Source organism: Bos javanicus, chromosome 29 (assembly GCF_032452875.1).
Source record: "Bos javanicus breed banteng chromosome 29, ARS-OSU_banteng_1.0, whole genome shotgun sequence".
Taxonomy (NCBI): Eukaryota; Metazoa; Chordata; class Mammalia; order Artiodactyla; family Bovidae; genus Bos; species Bos javanicus.
Genome location: NC_083896.1, coordinates 18,869,878 through 18,887,889, shown reverse-complemented (window position 1 = coordinate 18,887,889; position 18,012 = coordinate 18,869,878). Strand labels below are relative to the sequence as shown.

Sequence of the window (18,012 nt, the reverse complement as noted above, 5' to 3'; positions counted from 1 at the left end):
ATATTAGAAGCCATGAATTTAGGAAGATAGTCTTATTTTGGTGAGGAGGTAGTTTGTACTGTTTGCTGTATTCTGCTTTTTACGTTCCCATAAACATCTGCAGACAAATGTCCAGCAGGCAACTGCAGGTGTGAATCTTGGGTGCTGCAGAGAGGCTGGACTTGAAATAAACGTTTACAAGTCTTTCAAGTTATGGTAATGGTTGAAATTGGCAAATGCTATAGTAAATAAAGAAGAAAGAAAAGAACCTTGGAAAACACACAGACTCAATAGGTAGAATGAGTAATATAGAGACTGAAAAGAATAATAAAAATGCATGGTTCTGACCAATAAAATTATTCTAGACAAATCTCTTATTCCCTCTGGGCTACTGTCTTCCCATCTGTAAAAGGTGAGGATCAGAAAAGACACTCTCAAGGTTACTATTAAATCTATTAGGAAGTTCATAACCCAAAGCTAAAATTTAGAGGCTTCCACCAATTAAAAAACATGAAAAAGATGCAAACCAATTAGAGGACACTACTGAAATATTCTCAACTTAATACTTCACTTTCTAAGAATACATCAATGGCTAAATTAAAAACAAACCAATATCCAGAAGCAGCTTTTCCCTGGAAAAGTAAGACCTGTTTTCCTAAGGAGGCTAGAGACTTTGGCCTCTGGATGTCAAAAATTATAAACAGAAAGGATGATTTCTAGAAATTGGAACCAACATGTATTGCTGGTAGGAATATAAAATGGTACAGCCACTGTGGTAAACATTTTGGCCAGTCCTCAAAATATTAAACATAAAGTCTCTACATGACCAGAAGATCCGCTCTTAGGCACATACCCAAGAGAAGTAAAAACATATATTCAACCAACAACTTATCCATGAATGTTCAGAGCATTATCCATAAGAGTCAAAAAGTGGAAATTACCCAAATGTCCATCAGCTGATGGACAGGCAAATAAACAGAATCTTACTTGTTAATAAAAGGACATATGCTGTAGAACAGATGAGCCTTCAAAATATTATACTAAGCAAAATGAGCCAATCAGAGCACATATTACCTTTATATGAAACTACCTGGAATAAGCAAATCAACAGAGACACAAAATAGACTAGTGGCTGCATAGGGCTGGAAGGGATGGGAAACAGGTTGGGTGGGGGTGGCGGGGGGTGACTGCTAATAGGTATGGAGTTTCTTTCTCAGTTCAGTTCAGTCGCTCAGTTGTGTCTGACTCTTTGCGACCCCATGGACTGCAACACACCAGGCTTCCCTGTCCATCACCAACTCCCGGAGCTTGCTCAAACTCATGTCCATCGAGTCGGTGATGCCACCCAACCATCTCATGCTCTGTCGTCCCCTTCTCCTCCTGCCTTCAACCTTTCCGAGCATCAGGGTCTTTTCCAATGAGTCAGTTCTTCACATCAGGTAGACAAAGTATTGGAGTTTCAGCTTCAATATCAGTCCTTTCAATGAATATTCAGGACTGATTTCCTTTAGGATGGACTGGTTGGATCTCCTTGCAGTCCAAGGGACTCTCAAGAGTCTTTTCCAATGCCACAATTCAAAAGCATCAATTCTTCAGCACTCAGCTTTCTTTATAGTCCAACTCTCACATCCATATTTGACTAGTGGAAAAACCATAGCCTTGACTAGACAGACCTTTGTTGGCAAAGTAATGTCTCTGCCTTTTAATATGCTATCTAGGTTGGTAATAACTTTTCTTCCAAGGAGCAAGTGTCTTTTAATTTCATGGCTGAAGTCACCATCTGCAGTGATTTTGAAGCCCCCAAAAATCAAGTCTGTTGCTGTTTCCCCATCTATTTGCCATGAAGTGATGGGACCAGATGCCATAATCTTAGTTTTCTGAATGTTGAGTTTTAAGTGAACTTTTTCACTCTCCTCTTTCACTTTCATCAAGAGACTCTTTAGTTCTTCTTCACTTTCTGCCATAAGGGTGGTGTCATCTGCGTATCTGAGGCTACTGATATTTCTTCTGGCAATCTTGATTCCAGCTTGTGCTTCATCCAGCCTGGCATTTTGCATGATGTACTCTGCATATAAGTTAAATAAGAGGGTGACAATATACAGCCTTGACGTACTCCTTTCCCAATTTGGAACCAGTCTGTTGTTCCATGTCCGGTTCTAACTGTGGCTTCTTGACCTGCACACAGATTTCTCAGGATGCAGGTCAGGTGGTCTGGTATTCCCGTCTCTTGAAGAATTTTCCACAGTTGGTTGTGATCCACACAGTCAAAGGCTTTGGCATAGTTATTAAAGCAGAAGTAGATGTTTTTCTGGAACTCTCTTGCTTTTTCAATGATCCAATGAATGTTGGCAATTTGATCTCTGGTTCTTCTGCCTTTACTAAATCCAGCCTGAACATCTGGAACTTCACGGTTCACATACTGTTGAAGCCTGGCTTGGAGAATGTTGAGCATTACTTTGCTAGTGTGTGAGATGATGCAATTGTGCAGTAGTTTGAACATTCTTTGTTTCTTTTTAGGGTGATGCAAATGTTCTAAAACTGATTATGGTGATAGCTGTATAACTAAATATACTAATATCTTTTAAATTATTACTTTAAATGGGTGAATAATATGGTATGTGAATTATATCTCAATCACTACAGATGGTGACTGCAGCCATGAAATTAAAAGACGCTTACTCCTTAGAAGGAAAGTTATGACCAACCTAGATAGCATATTCAAAAGCAGAGACATTACTTTGTCAACAAAGGTCCATCTAGTCAGGGCTATGGTTTTTCCTGTGGTCATGTATGGATGTGAGAATTGGACTGTGAAGAAGGCTGAGCGCCGAAGATTGGATGCTTTTGAACTGTGGTGTTGGAGAAGACTCTTGAGAGTCCCTTGGAATGCAAGGAGAGCCAACCAGTCCATTCTGAAGGAGATCAGCCCTGGGATTTCTTTGGAAGGAATGATGCTAAAGCTGAAACTCCAGTACTTTGGCCACCTCATGCGAAGAGTTGACTCATTGGAAAAGACTCTGATGCTGGGAGGGATTGGGGGCAGGAGGAGAAGGGGACGACAGAGGATGAGATGGCTGGATGGCATCACTGACTCGATGGACGTGAGTCTCAGTGAACTCCGGGAGTTGGTGATGGACAGGGAGGCCTGGCGTGCTGCGATTCATGGGGTCGCAAAGAGTCAGATACGACTGAGTGACTGATCTGATCTGATCTGAACAGTATTTTTAGAAAGGTGAATTATCTCTATGAGAACTTATGGATAATAGTAATGCCATGTATTTGCATAACATTTAAATGTTTTTCCAAATGCTTTTTGATCCTCATGGTACCCCTAAGGTATACACAGTATGAATGTTGCAATTCCTAAGATAAATCACCTGAGACATATTGATTTCCCCAAGCACACATTTGCATGTATCTCAATCAGTAAAAGTCAGTTCTTCGGATGACTGAAATGAATAACATCTTAGTTATTACAATAACTCTGCATTTCCAAAGGTCCCCAGAATACAGATACATAGTTTATCTATGATATTAAATTTCATGGGGGAAATGTGATTAGGAAAAAACATCTAGAAAGCTTCCTGGTGGGAGAGGGAGAATAATGAAACAAATTTGAGAAACACCACCTCAGTGGTACAGTAAAGAAAATAAATCAGATCTCCTAAGATCCCAGGCCTGTGTTAATTCCATTAACCTACCTGTGCATGTGTTCTAGATCCCAGGGTTTTTGATGAAAAGATGGTCATATTTTCTAGGACAGTAGTGATTTCACGTGACTTTATTTTCCCTAATATTATTACAAAACCATGTAATTTCATCTGCATGATTCTAATTCCTCTATCATCAAACCCTAGGCATACTCATCCCCATAAAACTCTGAGTCTACTCTTCTAACCACTTAATCATAATCTCTTTCCCTAATTCCCAAACTTCTATACTATTAGGCTATAAGAAAGTTTCAGTCTCTTACCAGCAAAGCACCCAATACACCCAACTTCTCCAAATACTCCCTTCATCCTCTTGCTCTAATGAAGATGTGGCCATCCCCTAAGGACATGGCTTCTCATGTAGGTCTTGCCAAGGTTTTTATTCTCCCTCCTTATACAAGCATTTTACAGACATTAGATGTTTGACAGCAACGAGGAGAGAGAAGAATACTGATTTAAACTTTGTTTCCTATTCCTTTTGCCTGGAAGTATTTTACCCTAGATTTCTGCTTGGCTTACTTTCTCATATCATTCAGATCTTTACTCAAATATATGGCAAAACCTTCCCTGACTATCTGAAATAATATCTCCTCTGTCACTATCTCTTTACTCTGCTTTATTTCCTTCTTCATAACATATGAATAAAGCAGGAAAGCAAAATAAAAAAAATGACTAAAATATATACCCATAGTAAAGAGATAAAGGAAAATAAGTGTTCATAGCAGCTATTTTTAAGAGGCTGAAATAATACATGATTATTATATATATGTATGTATGTATGTATGTGTATCAGTTCAGTTCAGTTCAGTCGCTTAGTCAGGTCCGACTCTTTGCGACCCCATGAATTGCAGCACGCCAGGCCTCCCTGTCCATCACCAACTCCCGGAGTTCACCCAGACTCAGGTCCATCGAGTCAGTGATGCCATCCAGCCATATGTATATATATATATATATATATATATATATATTCTGAAAGAAATATATATATATTCTGAAAGAAAGTTACCAGAATATAGTTACCTTTAAAGAAAAAAGAATGATGATAAAAGTCTCAAAACAGGTATCATTAAAGGATGATGGGAGAATACAACTAATTTTTCCCACCTCTACAGTGCCCAGGCTGAGATCCCATCAGATGCAGAACCCTGAGATACATAGATATGGAAGCCATGTCCTGCTCAAGTCTAATTGGCTGTTGGCCTTACCTCACGGCACACAGCTGCAATCTGACCTTCGTCCATGCAAGTTTCTGTTACCACGTCTGTCAAAGAACCTCCAGCCAAATATTCCATGACAACCCATAGCTCATCTCCCACAAGGTAACTGCAGGGATAAAGGTAAAAGGTGAGTAGGAATAGGGTACACTGAGCCATAGCAGTGGCTTTCAAAGGACAAACATATATACAGGGTGACTCTGCATTTCCCTCAACTCTGAAAGGGTCTAGGGTCCTTTTTTCTGAAGAAAAGCAGAATCTATCAGACGTTTCACTAGCTTGACATCTCTTAAGGGTTCAACTGGAGAAAACAAAGCAGACTGTCCTGTGAAGCCCCAAAAGATAGAACTAAAATCACTAGGTTGAAGATGCAATAAAATTTCATTTCATCACAACACAAAGCAGTATTTCTTAAAATCAGGCATGGTTCCCACATCTCTAGAAGCCTGAAAGCAGAGAGTACCCAAACATCTGATGAAGATGGGATCTGGAGTCCATGTTACCAATATTAGGGAAGTCACTAAACATCTTTGAGAGTTCTACTAGATGTGAGATCCATGAGATCAGTACCAGGTCATGTTCAAGATTCCATCCCCAGAGAGAGTGGCACAGTAGATGTCATTATTTACTGAATAAATCAATGAATAAAATAAAAGATAACTGCAAATGTTAAATAAAGTACTGGTTATAAAAACCATTAAAAAGCTGTAGTTTTATACACACACCCATTCTGCTGACAATGATCTCCATTTTGAACATCTCTGATTCTAAGGAGGGAATAAATTCGGAGGATTGCAGAACCAAAGCCTCTTCTGGAAGCCAAGGGTTTCCAATTTAGTACTGTATCACTAGATAGACTGCGGGGCTGAGAAGGGCTAAAACTGAAAGTTTCACTCAGGGACTGGATCACTCAGCTCTGTTATATGATAAGTAAAAAGGTCACTTAGCCTGTCAGTTTCCTCTGCTACAAAATAAGACAAATAAACAACAAAGATAGTCTAGAGCTCTACAAACTCTTGTGCTAGCTTTAGACAAAGGAGGCAGACTGGATTGGCTTGAGCTGTGTGGTATGTCATATCATCTTCATCCCCTTATTGGGACTACTGCTGGGCAGATGGGAGGCTACTGGAAAAAATAAACAGTCTCAAGTAAAGGATAAGATTTAAATCCTATTCTCTTGCCTATTAATCAATTCAGTCCTCTTTCTATAATATTATGCATTCTCTATACATCAAAGTCTTGTAGTTTTTAATGTCCATGAAGAAAAAATATGACATTAATTTCTCCTTCAACAATGGACCAAATTTCTCCTTTGAACTTGGACCAAAAGAGAATTCAGGACTGGGTAAAAAGCCCTCCACTGCCTATTTCTTCCCTGACAAAGAATGTGCATTTATAGACCATCACCCAGCACATCGAAAAGACATCTGTCAACTTGGACTGACTGGGGGGAAAACACAAGTGTACAAAAGATTATGTGGACACTGACAAAGCAGAGTCCCTTTAGCTGGGTCTCACGTAATGCTCTCAAGACCAGATTCATGTTGTCTCAGTTACTATGCAGCTATACACTGTGCCAAGGTACCATCAAAAAAGCTTCAGAGCATCCCATATTTAGAGAAGAAAAAACATGAATGGAGTTCTCCTCTGGGAACTCACAAAAACCATAGACTCTCAAATGTAGCACCTTCACTGAATGTTCAGCTTAAGAGTACCCACTCTTCTCCTCCAGCAAGAACTCCTAGGTGTGTTTTTCTACACCAGACTACAACTGATGGCAGGGACTGAGCCTAATTTATTTCTGACTACAGAATACAATACGCCTCTGGAAACACTGGCAAAGGCATGATAAACAAACAATTTATAAACCTTCTAATCCCATTCCCAGAACACAGATTCATTCAACCACATGCATTTTGTTGTTTACTTACCTCCACTAATGAGGAACTCACTATTTTATGAGATAGGCCATACCCTTAAGACAGCTTTCATTTTTCCTTATCCTGAGCCAAAATGTGGTATCCTTATAACCTTCAGAAGCTTATCCATGCTTTATTCTCCATATAATAAGTTCTTAAAAGAGATGGGAGGATGAATAACTTCAGAGGATTCTTCGGAGCCAGTCATGACCTACATCATGGAGAGACTATCATCTCCAAAACAGAGAAGGCCAAAGTCCAACTCCTTTCCTCTTTAAAGAAATGAATGCTTACCACTTTTAGATTAAGAACAAGAAATCTGGCATAATCTGGCAGCAATGAAAACAAGTTGGCAATGCACAATAAATAGTAAGAAAAATTACTCAGAGTCCAAGACTTGCTCCAATGTCACCTTCACCTCTGATGTCTCTGAAACCCAGGCAAGAAGCACTTCCTTTTGTTCAGATATGGTATAAAAGAACATAATATGATGGAAAGGGCATGGACGTTGATGCTAGGAATATTCAAATCCAAAACCCTCATTTGCTACTTACTGGCTTATTGGTCTTGGACAAGTTATTAACTTCTATGAATCTCAGTTTCTTCATCTGTAAAATACAGACAATAAACCCTACCTCATAATGAGATACTGCTATTCACAAAAGTGCTTAGTACAAAGAAAAGCATAACACAAATATTAGCTACAATTCTTATTATTACCTTAAAGAGCAGAATTCTTACAGGCTGGAAAGATAGGTTAAAAGAATCAAAAAGGAATTTAATGAAGATAACCCAAAATCTATGTTACCAGTTTAAGGCAAACTCTTGTTAAGGGAAAAAAAAAAAAAAGGATCAGAGATTTGAACTGACTACATACTTACTAGGGGTCAACAATGAAAACAGAACACTTAAAATTTAAAAAAAAAAAACATTTTTTAAATGAACAACAACAACAAAAAGAATGAAATCAAGTTTCATAGAGTTTAAAACAAAGGAGGGGTTGCACTATCTCCATACAGCTCAAATCTCAAACAAGGCTCAAATCTCAAACAAAACTACTGAATGTCACATTTTAAGATAATGCAGACAAACCAGAAGTTATTCAGCAGGGTAAGCAGGATGAGGAAAAGATTTGAGATGCAGAATGATTTAAAGACCTTTGCGTCTGACTCAGGCAGATGGGCTGAAGGCATTCCCTGGGGCGGGACCAGCTGGGAGAAGCCATAGGGTGGTAGGGTTCAGCCTAACCCAGAAGACTGTGCAGCAGTTAGAGATGTCCAGCAGCATGCAGGCTCAGAGGCACAGAGCTGAGCACCTTAAAAGATTCTTGAATGGAAACAGTTCTGAGTGCTGGTGTTGCCTTCTCTACTAGCACTACATCCATCAGTCCCAAAGGCCTTATTTCTTTGACAGGACTACCACTCCATACCTGTCCAAGTAGTTCACAATATTTGGGTTCTTGTTTTCCCTCATGACCAGGATCTCATTAATAATCAGCTCTTTCTTCGGCTGCTGCTGAAGGTTCATCTGCTTAATGGCCACCTGAAATCAAAGTACATTCAATGTATAACCAGAGTCACTCCGAATTTACTGAGCACCTACTAAGTACCAGACACAAACACTTAGGAGACAGAGATGAATAAAATATGGTCTGAGCCCTTGAGGAACTCACAGTTTATCACTGGAGACCAATGGTACTCAATGCAAAGTCCAGCTACATCATCTGGGAATGTGCTGGAAATGAAAAATTTCAGGCCCCAACCAAACCTACTGAATCAGAAATTCAGTGGTGGTTTTTTTTTTTTTCGGGGGAGGGGGGGGCGGGTGGGTAGTGCGTGGTTTGCACAAATTTTCTATTTAATGGAAAAGTTCACTTGCTAAGTATAAAGATCATTTATTACTTGGCATTGGTATTGGTGTCACTGGAGGTGAGGATAAGACATGGTTATGAAGAATTTAAATGAGGAAGTAAAAAAATTTAAAAACTGATCTTTCCATTTATCTCTCTACCTTCTTAGATCTCTACTTAATCCAAGCTCAAGTATGGATAAATAGGGACTTCCTTTTCCTCAAAAACCCTGTATTTTAACAAGCCCTCCAAGTAATTCTAATGTGAACCAAAGTTTGAAGATCAAACTTGCTACAAAATACTTATATTAGAAAAGCACTTTTAAAACTCACAATATAAAAGAGGTGTGCTTTAACAAAGCCCACACAAAATGTTACAGAAACATAAAGCTGGCAAGAACTCTTTCACACGATCAATATAGAGGCTTCATAAAGGGGAGATGCCTTTTTAAACTGTGGAAAAGTAAATCAGAGTTGACCAGGTTAAGAGAAAATAGAGAAAGGGGATCCTTAATGTTTATGTATGAAAAAGATCTTCATAGGCTTTTTGTCTATAGAAATAAACAAATTTTCACATAATACCAATTTAAGGAATATGTTAATTTCCAAGGCACTTTTGCATCCATTTTTTTCAGTGTGTCAGGTACTACATACAATATTCTCAAATGTATTTCATTTAATCCTCTGAGACACGTTATGACTTAAATATTACTACCGACTATGTCTGACAGATGAGGAAATTGTAATTCAGAGAGGATATGTGACTTGTAAGCACAACAATTCAGTAGCAGAGTCAGGATTAGAATCTCAAAAGCAATGCCCATTTATTCTGCACACAGAGCCAGATTAATCTTCCCCACTGTACACATTTGATAACACTCTCTCAGATTCAAAATTAAAAAGGTTCCTGTTCCTAGAGATGTTCCTTGGCCCAACCTTCAAAGTCCTTCGAATCTGACCTCTATCTTACTTCTTACTGTATTCTTTCATATGCTACAATGAAAGATGTATGCTCATATCTGAGCCTCTCTCCATTTGGAACATCTTACACTGTTTTCACATGTTCAAAACCTTCTTATACTTTGTATCAGACCAAAAGAAATTTCATTCTCCAAACCAGAGAGGTTTTTTGCCTTCTTTAAAGCCCTATAAGACCATATTTACACATCTCTTATGGAACTCACCACATACTGAATTGTATGATGATTAGTTAGGGTGTGTATCTCCAGACACTTGAGAGCTCGTTTGAAAGCTCAGAATCCCTGGTGCCAAGCATAGTGCCTAATACAGTGTGTGTTCAGCAAATCTTTTTGGCAATGAAGAGGAAAAGATAGAATTCAGTGGGCTGATAAATACTTTGTTTTTAAACCATAAAGAGCATCAGCAATAGGCTACTTCATCCCACAGGACTAGACTTTAAATTATTTAAGGGTTTATTTCCTAGAAATAACATCGAAGAACGTGAACATCTAACAGAACAACTACAACTAGTCGTTCCAGAATCATCCAGAAAAGCAGAGGATGAATAATTCAACTTTTATGGGAAAACTCCACACTCTATTATTTCTTCAAATCAAGTATGGACAGTCTTCTGCCAAAAGTCATTTATCAGTAAGAACAGAAACTATTTTTTTGAAACATTCTGACCACCTCCACTCCCTACCCTAAGTGAGAAAAAATTGTTTTGGAGTAGGGTCTCCTATCAGGGAAGGCTTCTGGTCTGGCTACACTTTTCTTAACACCTGATGATTAGCTTTTTCTAACATGTTAAGAGGAAAACATTGATCTAAAGGCCCATCACATTAAGACTGTAAGCCCTTATAACACATATTAAGATCTAGACCCTGTGCAGTTCCTAAGGCCATCCTGGAGGATGGGACAGAGCTTGTGAACTTCCCAGAGGTCACTGCTGGCAGCAGCAAGGGAGAAGAGAGGCAGGCCATGGATGACAGAGGAGGGGACAGTCCTTTCCAACAGCTACTGACTAAACATGGGCTAGGCTAAACACCCTTCACCTGATCAGATCCCTCTTAACTCAAGCCAGCAGACAGCACTCCCATAACAGGAAAAGAGCTAGACTTGAACTCTGAGGGCCTAAGCTCTGGGGCTGATTCTGTCACTTACCAGCCTTGACCAATCACAAGCTCCCTGAGCCTCCATCTCTTTATCAATACTAAAGATAATAATTTCCACTCTGATTTCCCTTCTCATAGGATTCTTTTGGGAACTAAAAGAAATAGTGGCCAACATGTTACTCATACATAAGAAATTTAAATAATACAGTAATACAACAGTGAAAATGCTAATCACTGTCATAACTGCATTTGATGAGTACTTGGCACAGAGCAGCAAGAATGACAATATAATCAGCAGGAATGACAGCAAAAACTAACCACTCTCCTGCCACACAGTGTTAGGTGCTCGACTGACATTGTCTCTGTAAAACAACCCTGTCAAGTGAAAATCATCCTCTGCATTTTCAGATAAGAAAATAAAGACTAAGACTTACAAGGAAGTTTCCCAGTAAAGTTTCCCAGTTTTCAAAGCGTCTTCCAGTCTATTTTCTCTATTACACACATTCCCTCTAAAAATAGGCTTGAAAATTAATTGTCGGATCTATAACTAGAAGACTTCCAGCACTAACATGCTAATCTTCCTATTTGTGACAGGAAATAGCTCTCCTTTCCCATCGGGTAACTCCCAATATGCAGTCACTCACAAAGACAGAGCATCCCGCCAGCTCCACTAAAGATTTATACTCCCTGGGGGAGAAAATGAGGCCTTCCTGGCTACACTGCATTAGCCACCCTAATGGACTTGCTTCCATTCATAGTTTTGTAACCACAAAGCAAGCACATGACATCAAGCTTGTTTCCTGTGGGCAGCTTCTCACACATGCAGCTCCAGACCTTCCAGAAACGAGCCAGCACCAGCCTGCTTCCCATCAAGGGCTGTGAGGCTCCAGAAGTCAGAAATATGACAAGGGGCCATGCTGCCAAAACTTGCTGCAGCCTAGCAGTCAGGAAAACATAAGTTAAGATTTTATAATCAAAAGATTCTAACCCAGTCCTTGCTAACTGCTGGCAGCACAACCCCGCAAAAGTTACTTTAACTCCAAGCCTCAAATTCCTGATCAGTAAAAAGGAAATAATACTGCCTACTGTGTGGGGTTCTTTTTAGTATTGGTATAACCTCCTCTTTTCTATCTCTGCCTCCAATATAGCATATTTAAAATCAGCAAAATGATACCATCCTTCCTTACTTACTTACTATTATTTCAACACAGGTTTCTGTCAGCACTGTAAGTTTTATATGTACACAACAGAAAGTATGATTTCTTACACTTATATATATATGTTTTTTAATGTCTGAATCTTTCATAGTTCTTAGCATAAGTGTAGTATAAAGCAAATGATCAGTAAACACTGTGTGAAATAAATATGTGCAGATAAAAGTTAATATATACGTAATTCTTAGTTTATGATGTATTTTTCACATGCATTGCTTCACTCAACTTATTTAACAGTCTTGTGAGGTGTATGTTATCATGCATATTTTATAAAGAAATAAAATTCAAGCTCCAGAGGTCAAACGACTTTTCCAAGCTTTTATAAGTAAGTAAAGGTAAACATCTGGGCTTCCCTTGTGGCTCAGCTGGTAAAGAAGCCGCCTGCAATGCGGGAGACCTGGGTTCTTTCCCTGGGTTGGGAAGATCCCCTGGAGAAGGGAAAGGCTACCCACTCCAGTATTCTGGCCTGGAGAATTCCATGGACTTTATACTCCAGGGGGTCACAAAGTGTTGGACACAACTGAGAGACTTTGACTATCCACTAAAGGTAAACATCTAGTTATCTGGTTCTCACATCAAAGAACAATTAATAAATCTTTCAACATAATTTTTTTTGAAGCTGTCTTACCCTCAGTGGAGCCTCAATATTTGCCTCAGACACTTGTAAAAGCCTGACAAGAGCACAGTGAGTTATGTGACTTCTCCAGTACATCATGGGGTTTCAACCACCAAACATATACAAGCAGGTCCTAGTAGCCTCCCTCAGAGGAACCCAACTCTATTTTCATTGGAACAAGAGGTGCCTCTCAAGTTCTGAGCCCCATTAGTCTTTGAACTAAGACCTTTCCCAGGTAACTCCCATCCACAACCCACCTGCCAACATTCCTGCTCTGCAACCAAAGCGTACAATGCAAAGAAACTTTAAGCATTAAGCATTCTAGATTCCCTTCCTGGCTTCCTTCTGCTGAAGATAAGATCTTGGGTCATCAGGCCTTAGCAATAAGATTACAGATTTCCCAGCTTATGAAACATGAGAGACAAAGAGATGTCTCCAAATGAGAACTTCAATGTCTACCAGAATCCTAGGGACAATGGGAGACCCACTAGATTCAAGACAAGAGACAAGGTTCTAAATCTCTTCTGTATCAGATGTCTCTCCTAGGCACCAAATTTGTAAAAATAACTGTCCACCAGGCAGTTTCACATGGCCTCTCAGGCAGTATCTAACTTCTTCAAATCTATACTTCCTCTGATCACTCACTTGGGCTTCCCAGGTGGTGCTAGTGGCAAAGAATCCACCTGCCAACATAGGAAACACAAGACATGCAGGTTTGGTCCTCGGTGGGGAAGACACCATGGAGAAGGAAATGCCAACCCACTCCAGTATCCTTGACTGAAAAATTCCATGGACAGAGTAACCTGGTGGGCTATATTCCATGGGGCCACAAAGAGCAGACACAACTAGAACACACATACACACATCACTCACTTGTGAGTCATCCTCACCAAATTCTGTCAAATCTACTTAAAGTGAAAGTTTAGTCGCTCAGTCGTGTCCAACTCTTTGAGACACCATGGATTGTAGACTACCAGGTTCCTCCATCCTTGGGATTTTCCAGGCAAGAGTACTGGAGCGGGCTGCCATTTCCTTCTCCAGAGGATCTTCCCAACCCAGGGATCGAACCCGGGTCTCTCACATTGTAGGCAGACACTTTACCATCTGAGCCACCAGGGAAGTCCCTCAAATCTACTTAAGTACCTCTCAAATACATCACTTTTCCCCATTTATAATGTGCTACCACCTTAGTCCAGACATCATCTCTCACATGGAATTACCCAATAACCTGCTGAGTCACCTGCTCCACTCTTATCTCTTCCAATCTCTTCTCCACATTGCAGCCACAGTAACTTTCCAAAATCTGTAATTTCACCATGTTGAAAGACTTCTAGTCTACAATAGTAAGAAACTAGAAGAGTGCCTGTTGAGCTAAGAAGGGCTAAAACTTAACAAAAAAGAGTAAGAAACAGTAAAACTGAAGGAGTAGTAGTTGGTGGTGGATACTTACCTCCTGTCCTGTGGCTACATCCATTGCAGTGTACACAGTGCCTGAAGCACTGAACAGGTATGGGAAAGAAAAAAAAAAAAAAAGGTGTTAGATGAGGTGACATTTGTCATATGAAGCTCTCCACACACAATCTGGCAATGCAAGTGTTAATAAAAATAGTAGCAAAAAATGATCCTCCCCTCCCCGTTGTCTCTTCGACTCTCATGAAAGGCAGTATGTAGCAGCAAAGAGAATATAGGCTCGAGTGGCCATCAGGAAGTGAGGAAAGAAAGTAGGGACAGAGGAAGAAAGCAGAGAAATACTGGAATAATGCTACGAAAATGAACATGTCCATTATAAATGACTAAAAATCTCACTTTATGCCTATAACCATGAACTCTGTATATCTGTGAGTGGTATGCAACAATATTTGTAACCTTACATGACAATGTGTCAGATTTACATGATGTGATTGGAAGAAAATTAAAATCCTGTGTATTCTTGGCAAGCCCTGTGATTACGCTTTCCAGAGAAGTCATGTCAATTCAGAGAGAAAAGTCACTTTTAAGTTTGCCTGGAAGCCAGAAATTATGGTCATCAGCTTCCAAACTACAACTCTTTGGTTAGGATTTTATTGTAGCTACATGTCAGGAAGTTGAGATCAACGATATGGACAATCAAATAAGGACTGGATTCTCTACATTAGCAGTTACTTCCTCATTACTAATCATCCTACCCCTAGCCATCTTCTGTTATAAAATTGATGTCCATATTCCTGTCCCCATTCCCCCTTATCCTGCCTGATGTACCATTCTTAAAGGGCAAAATGCCCAGGCCTCACAGGACTGGACATTTTCAGACTGCTTCTCCATGATTACAGAGGAAAGCTACTCAGGCCTACTGGGTAGTACTTAATTGTTTCCAATAGACATATACTTAGACACATGAATTCCAAGTCAAACAAACAAAATTCTTCACTCTTAAAGGGAAAAAAAATTAAGCAAAAATTATAATAGTACCAATTTATCATATACATGTGATATGTATAGTTTTAAGATTTTTTTTTATTGAAGATTAATTGCTTTACAGAATTTTGTTGTTTTCTGTCAAACCTCAACATGAATCAGCCATAGGTATACATTTATCTCCTCCCTTTTGAATCTCCCTTCCAACTCCCTCCCCATCCCACCCCTCTAGCTTGATACAGAGCCCCTGTTTGAGTTTCCTGAGCCATACAGCAAATTCCTGCTGGCTATCTATTTTATATATGGTAACAAGTTTCCATGTTACTCTTTCCATACATCTCACCCTCTCCTCCCCTCTCCCCATGTCCATAAGTCTATTCTCTATGTCTGTTTCTCCACTGCTGCCCTTTAAATAAATTATTCATTACCATTCTCCTAGATTTAATATATATGTGTTAGAATACGATATTTGTCTTTCTCTTTCTGACTCACTTCACTCTGTATAATAGGTTATAGGTTCATCCACCTCATCAGAACTGACTCAAATGTGTTCCTTTTTATGGCTGAGTAATATTCCGTTGTGTATATGTACCACAACTTCTTTATCCATTCATCTATGGATGGAAATCTAGGTTGCTATCATGTTCTAGCTATTGTAAATAGTGCTGTAATAAACAATGGGATACATGTGTCTTTTTCTACTTCACTTTCCTCAGGGTACATGCCTAAGAGTGTGATTGCTGGGTCATGTGGTGGTTTTATTCCTAGTTTTTTAAGGAATCTCCATACAATCTTCCACAGTAGCTGTATCAATTTACAATCCCACCAACAGAGCAAGAGCATTACCTTTTCTCTATACTCTCTCCAGCATTTATTGTTTGTAGACTTTTTGATGATGGCCATTCTGACCAGTATGAGGTGATATCTCATTGTGGTTTTGATTTCCATTTCTCTAATAATGAGCAATGTTGAACATCATTTTATTTGTTGTTAGCCATCTGTGTGTCTTCTTTGGAGAAATGTCTGTTTAGGTCTTTTTCCCACTTTTTGATTAGGTTGTTTGCTTTTCTGGCATTGAGTTGTATGAGCTGCTTATATATTTTGGAAATTAATCCTTTGTCACTTGTTTCATTTGCTATTATTTTCTCCCATTCTGAAGGCTGTCTTTTCACCTTGCTTATAGTTTCCTTTGCTGTGCAGAAGCTTTTAAGTTTAATCAGGTCCCACTTGTTTACTTTTGTTTTTATTTCCATTACTCTAGGAGGTGGGTCATAGAGGATCTTGCTTAGATTTATGTACTGAGTGCTCTGCCCATGTTTTCCTCTAAGAGTTTTATAGTTTCTGGTCTTACATTTAGGTCTTTAATCCATTTTGAGTTTATCTTTTTGTACAGTGTTAGGAAGTGCTCTAACTTCATTCTTTTACATGTAGCTGTCCAGTTTTCCCAACACCATTTACTGAAGAGGCTGTCTTTGCCCCATTGCATATTCTTACCTTCTTTGTCAAAAATAAGGTACCCACTGGTGCATGGGTTTATTTCTGGGCTTTCTATCTTGTTCCATTGGTCTATATTTATGTTTTTATACCAGTACCATACTGTCTTGATGACTGTAGCTTTGTAGTATAATCTGAAGTCAGGAAGGTTGATTCCTCCAGCTCCAGTTTTCTTTCTCAAGACTGCTTTTAGGGTCTTTCATGTTTCCATATAAATTGTGAAAATTTTTGTTCTAGTTCTGTGAAAAATGCCATTGGTAATTTGATAGGGATCGCACTGAATTTGTAGATTGTGTTTGGTAGTACAGTCATTTTCACAATATTGATTCTTCCTACCCAGGAACGGAATATCTCTCCATCTGTTTATGTCATCTTTTATTTCTTTCATTAGTGTTTTATAATTTTCTGTGTACAGTCCTATCCTAGAGAATGTTCCATGTGCACTTAAGGAGGTGTATTCTTCTGCATTTGGATAGAGTGTCCTAAAAATATCAATGAGATCCATCTCATCTAATGTATCATTTAAGATTTGTGTTTCCTTATTAATTTTCTGTTTTGATGATATGTCCATTGGTGTGAGTGGGATGTTAAAGTCTCCTACTATTATTGTGTTACTGTCAATTTTTCCTTTTATGTCTTTTAGTGTTTGTCTTATGTATTGAGGTGCTGCTATGTTGGGTGCGTAGATATTTACAATTGTTATGTTTTCCTCTTGGTTGATTCCTTGATCATTATGTAGTGTCCTTCCCTATCTCTTGTAATATTCTTTATTTTACGGTCTATTTTGTCTGATATGAGGATTGCTACTCCAGCTTTCTTTTGTTTCCCATTTGCATGGAATATATTTTTTCACCCTTTCACTCTCAGTATATATGTGTCTTTAGTTCTGAAGTGTGTTTCTTGTAGACAGCACAAATATGGGTCTTATTTTCATATCCATTCTGCCAGTCTGTGTCTTTTGGTTGGAGCATTTAATCCATTTACATTTAAAGTAATTATTGATATATATGTTCCTATTGCCATTTTCTTAATAGAATGGGGTTAATTTTATAGCTCTTTTTTCTTCGCTTGTATTTCTTGACTATATAAGTCCCTTTAACATTTGTTGTAAAGCTGGTTTGGTGTACTGAATCCTCTTAACTTCTGCTTGTCTGAAAAGCTTTTTATTTCTCCATCAATTTTGAATGAGATCCTTGCTGGGTACAACAATCTTGGTTGTAGATTTTTCCCTTTCAGTACTTTAAATATATTCTGCCATTCCCTTCTGGAGAAGGAAATGGAAACCCACTCCAGCACTCTTGCCTGGAGAATCCCGTGGATGGAGGAGACTGATAGGCTACAGTCTATGCGGTCACTAAGAGTCCGACACAACTGAGCAACTTCACTTTCACTTTTCACTTTCATACATTGGAGAAGGAAATGGCAACCCACTCCAGTATTCTTGCCTGGAGAATCCCAAGACAGGGGAGCCTGGTGGGCTGCCGTCTATGGGGTCGCACAGAGTTGGACACAACTGAAGCGACTTAGCAGCAGCAGCAGCAGCATTCCC

General features: G+C 39.1%; 1 protein-coding gene across 5 annotated transcripts in view; it reads right to left on the bottom strand.

Annotated features, from left to right (window-relative positions):
- PAK1 (p21 (RAC1) activated kinase 1) overlaps positions 1 to 18,012 on the bottom strand; it is a 160,203-nt gene that overhangs the window by 13,393 nt on the left and 128,798 nt on the right. For all 5 annotated transcript variants that reach the window (XM_061406168.1, XM_061406169.1, XM_061406172.1 and 2 more), the window contains 3 exons: positions 14,026 to 14,074; positions 8,252 to 8,364; positions 4,895 to 5,012 (listed from right to left, as the gene is read on the bottom strand). In XM_061406168.1, the coding sequence (XP_061262152.1) occupies positions 4,895 to 5,012; positions 8,252 to 8,364; positions 14,026 to 14,074 (280 nt within the window). The remainder of the gene's footprint in view (positions 1 to 4,894; positions 5,013 to 8,251; positions 8,365 to 14,025; positions 14,075 to 18,012) is intronic.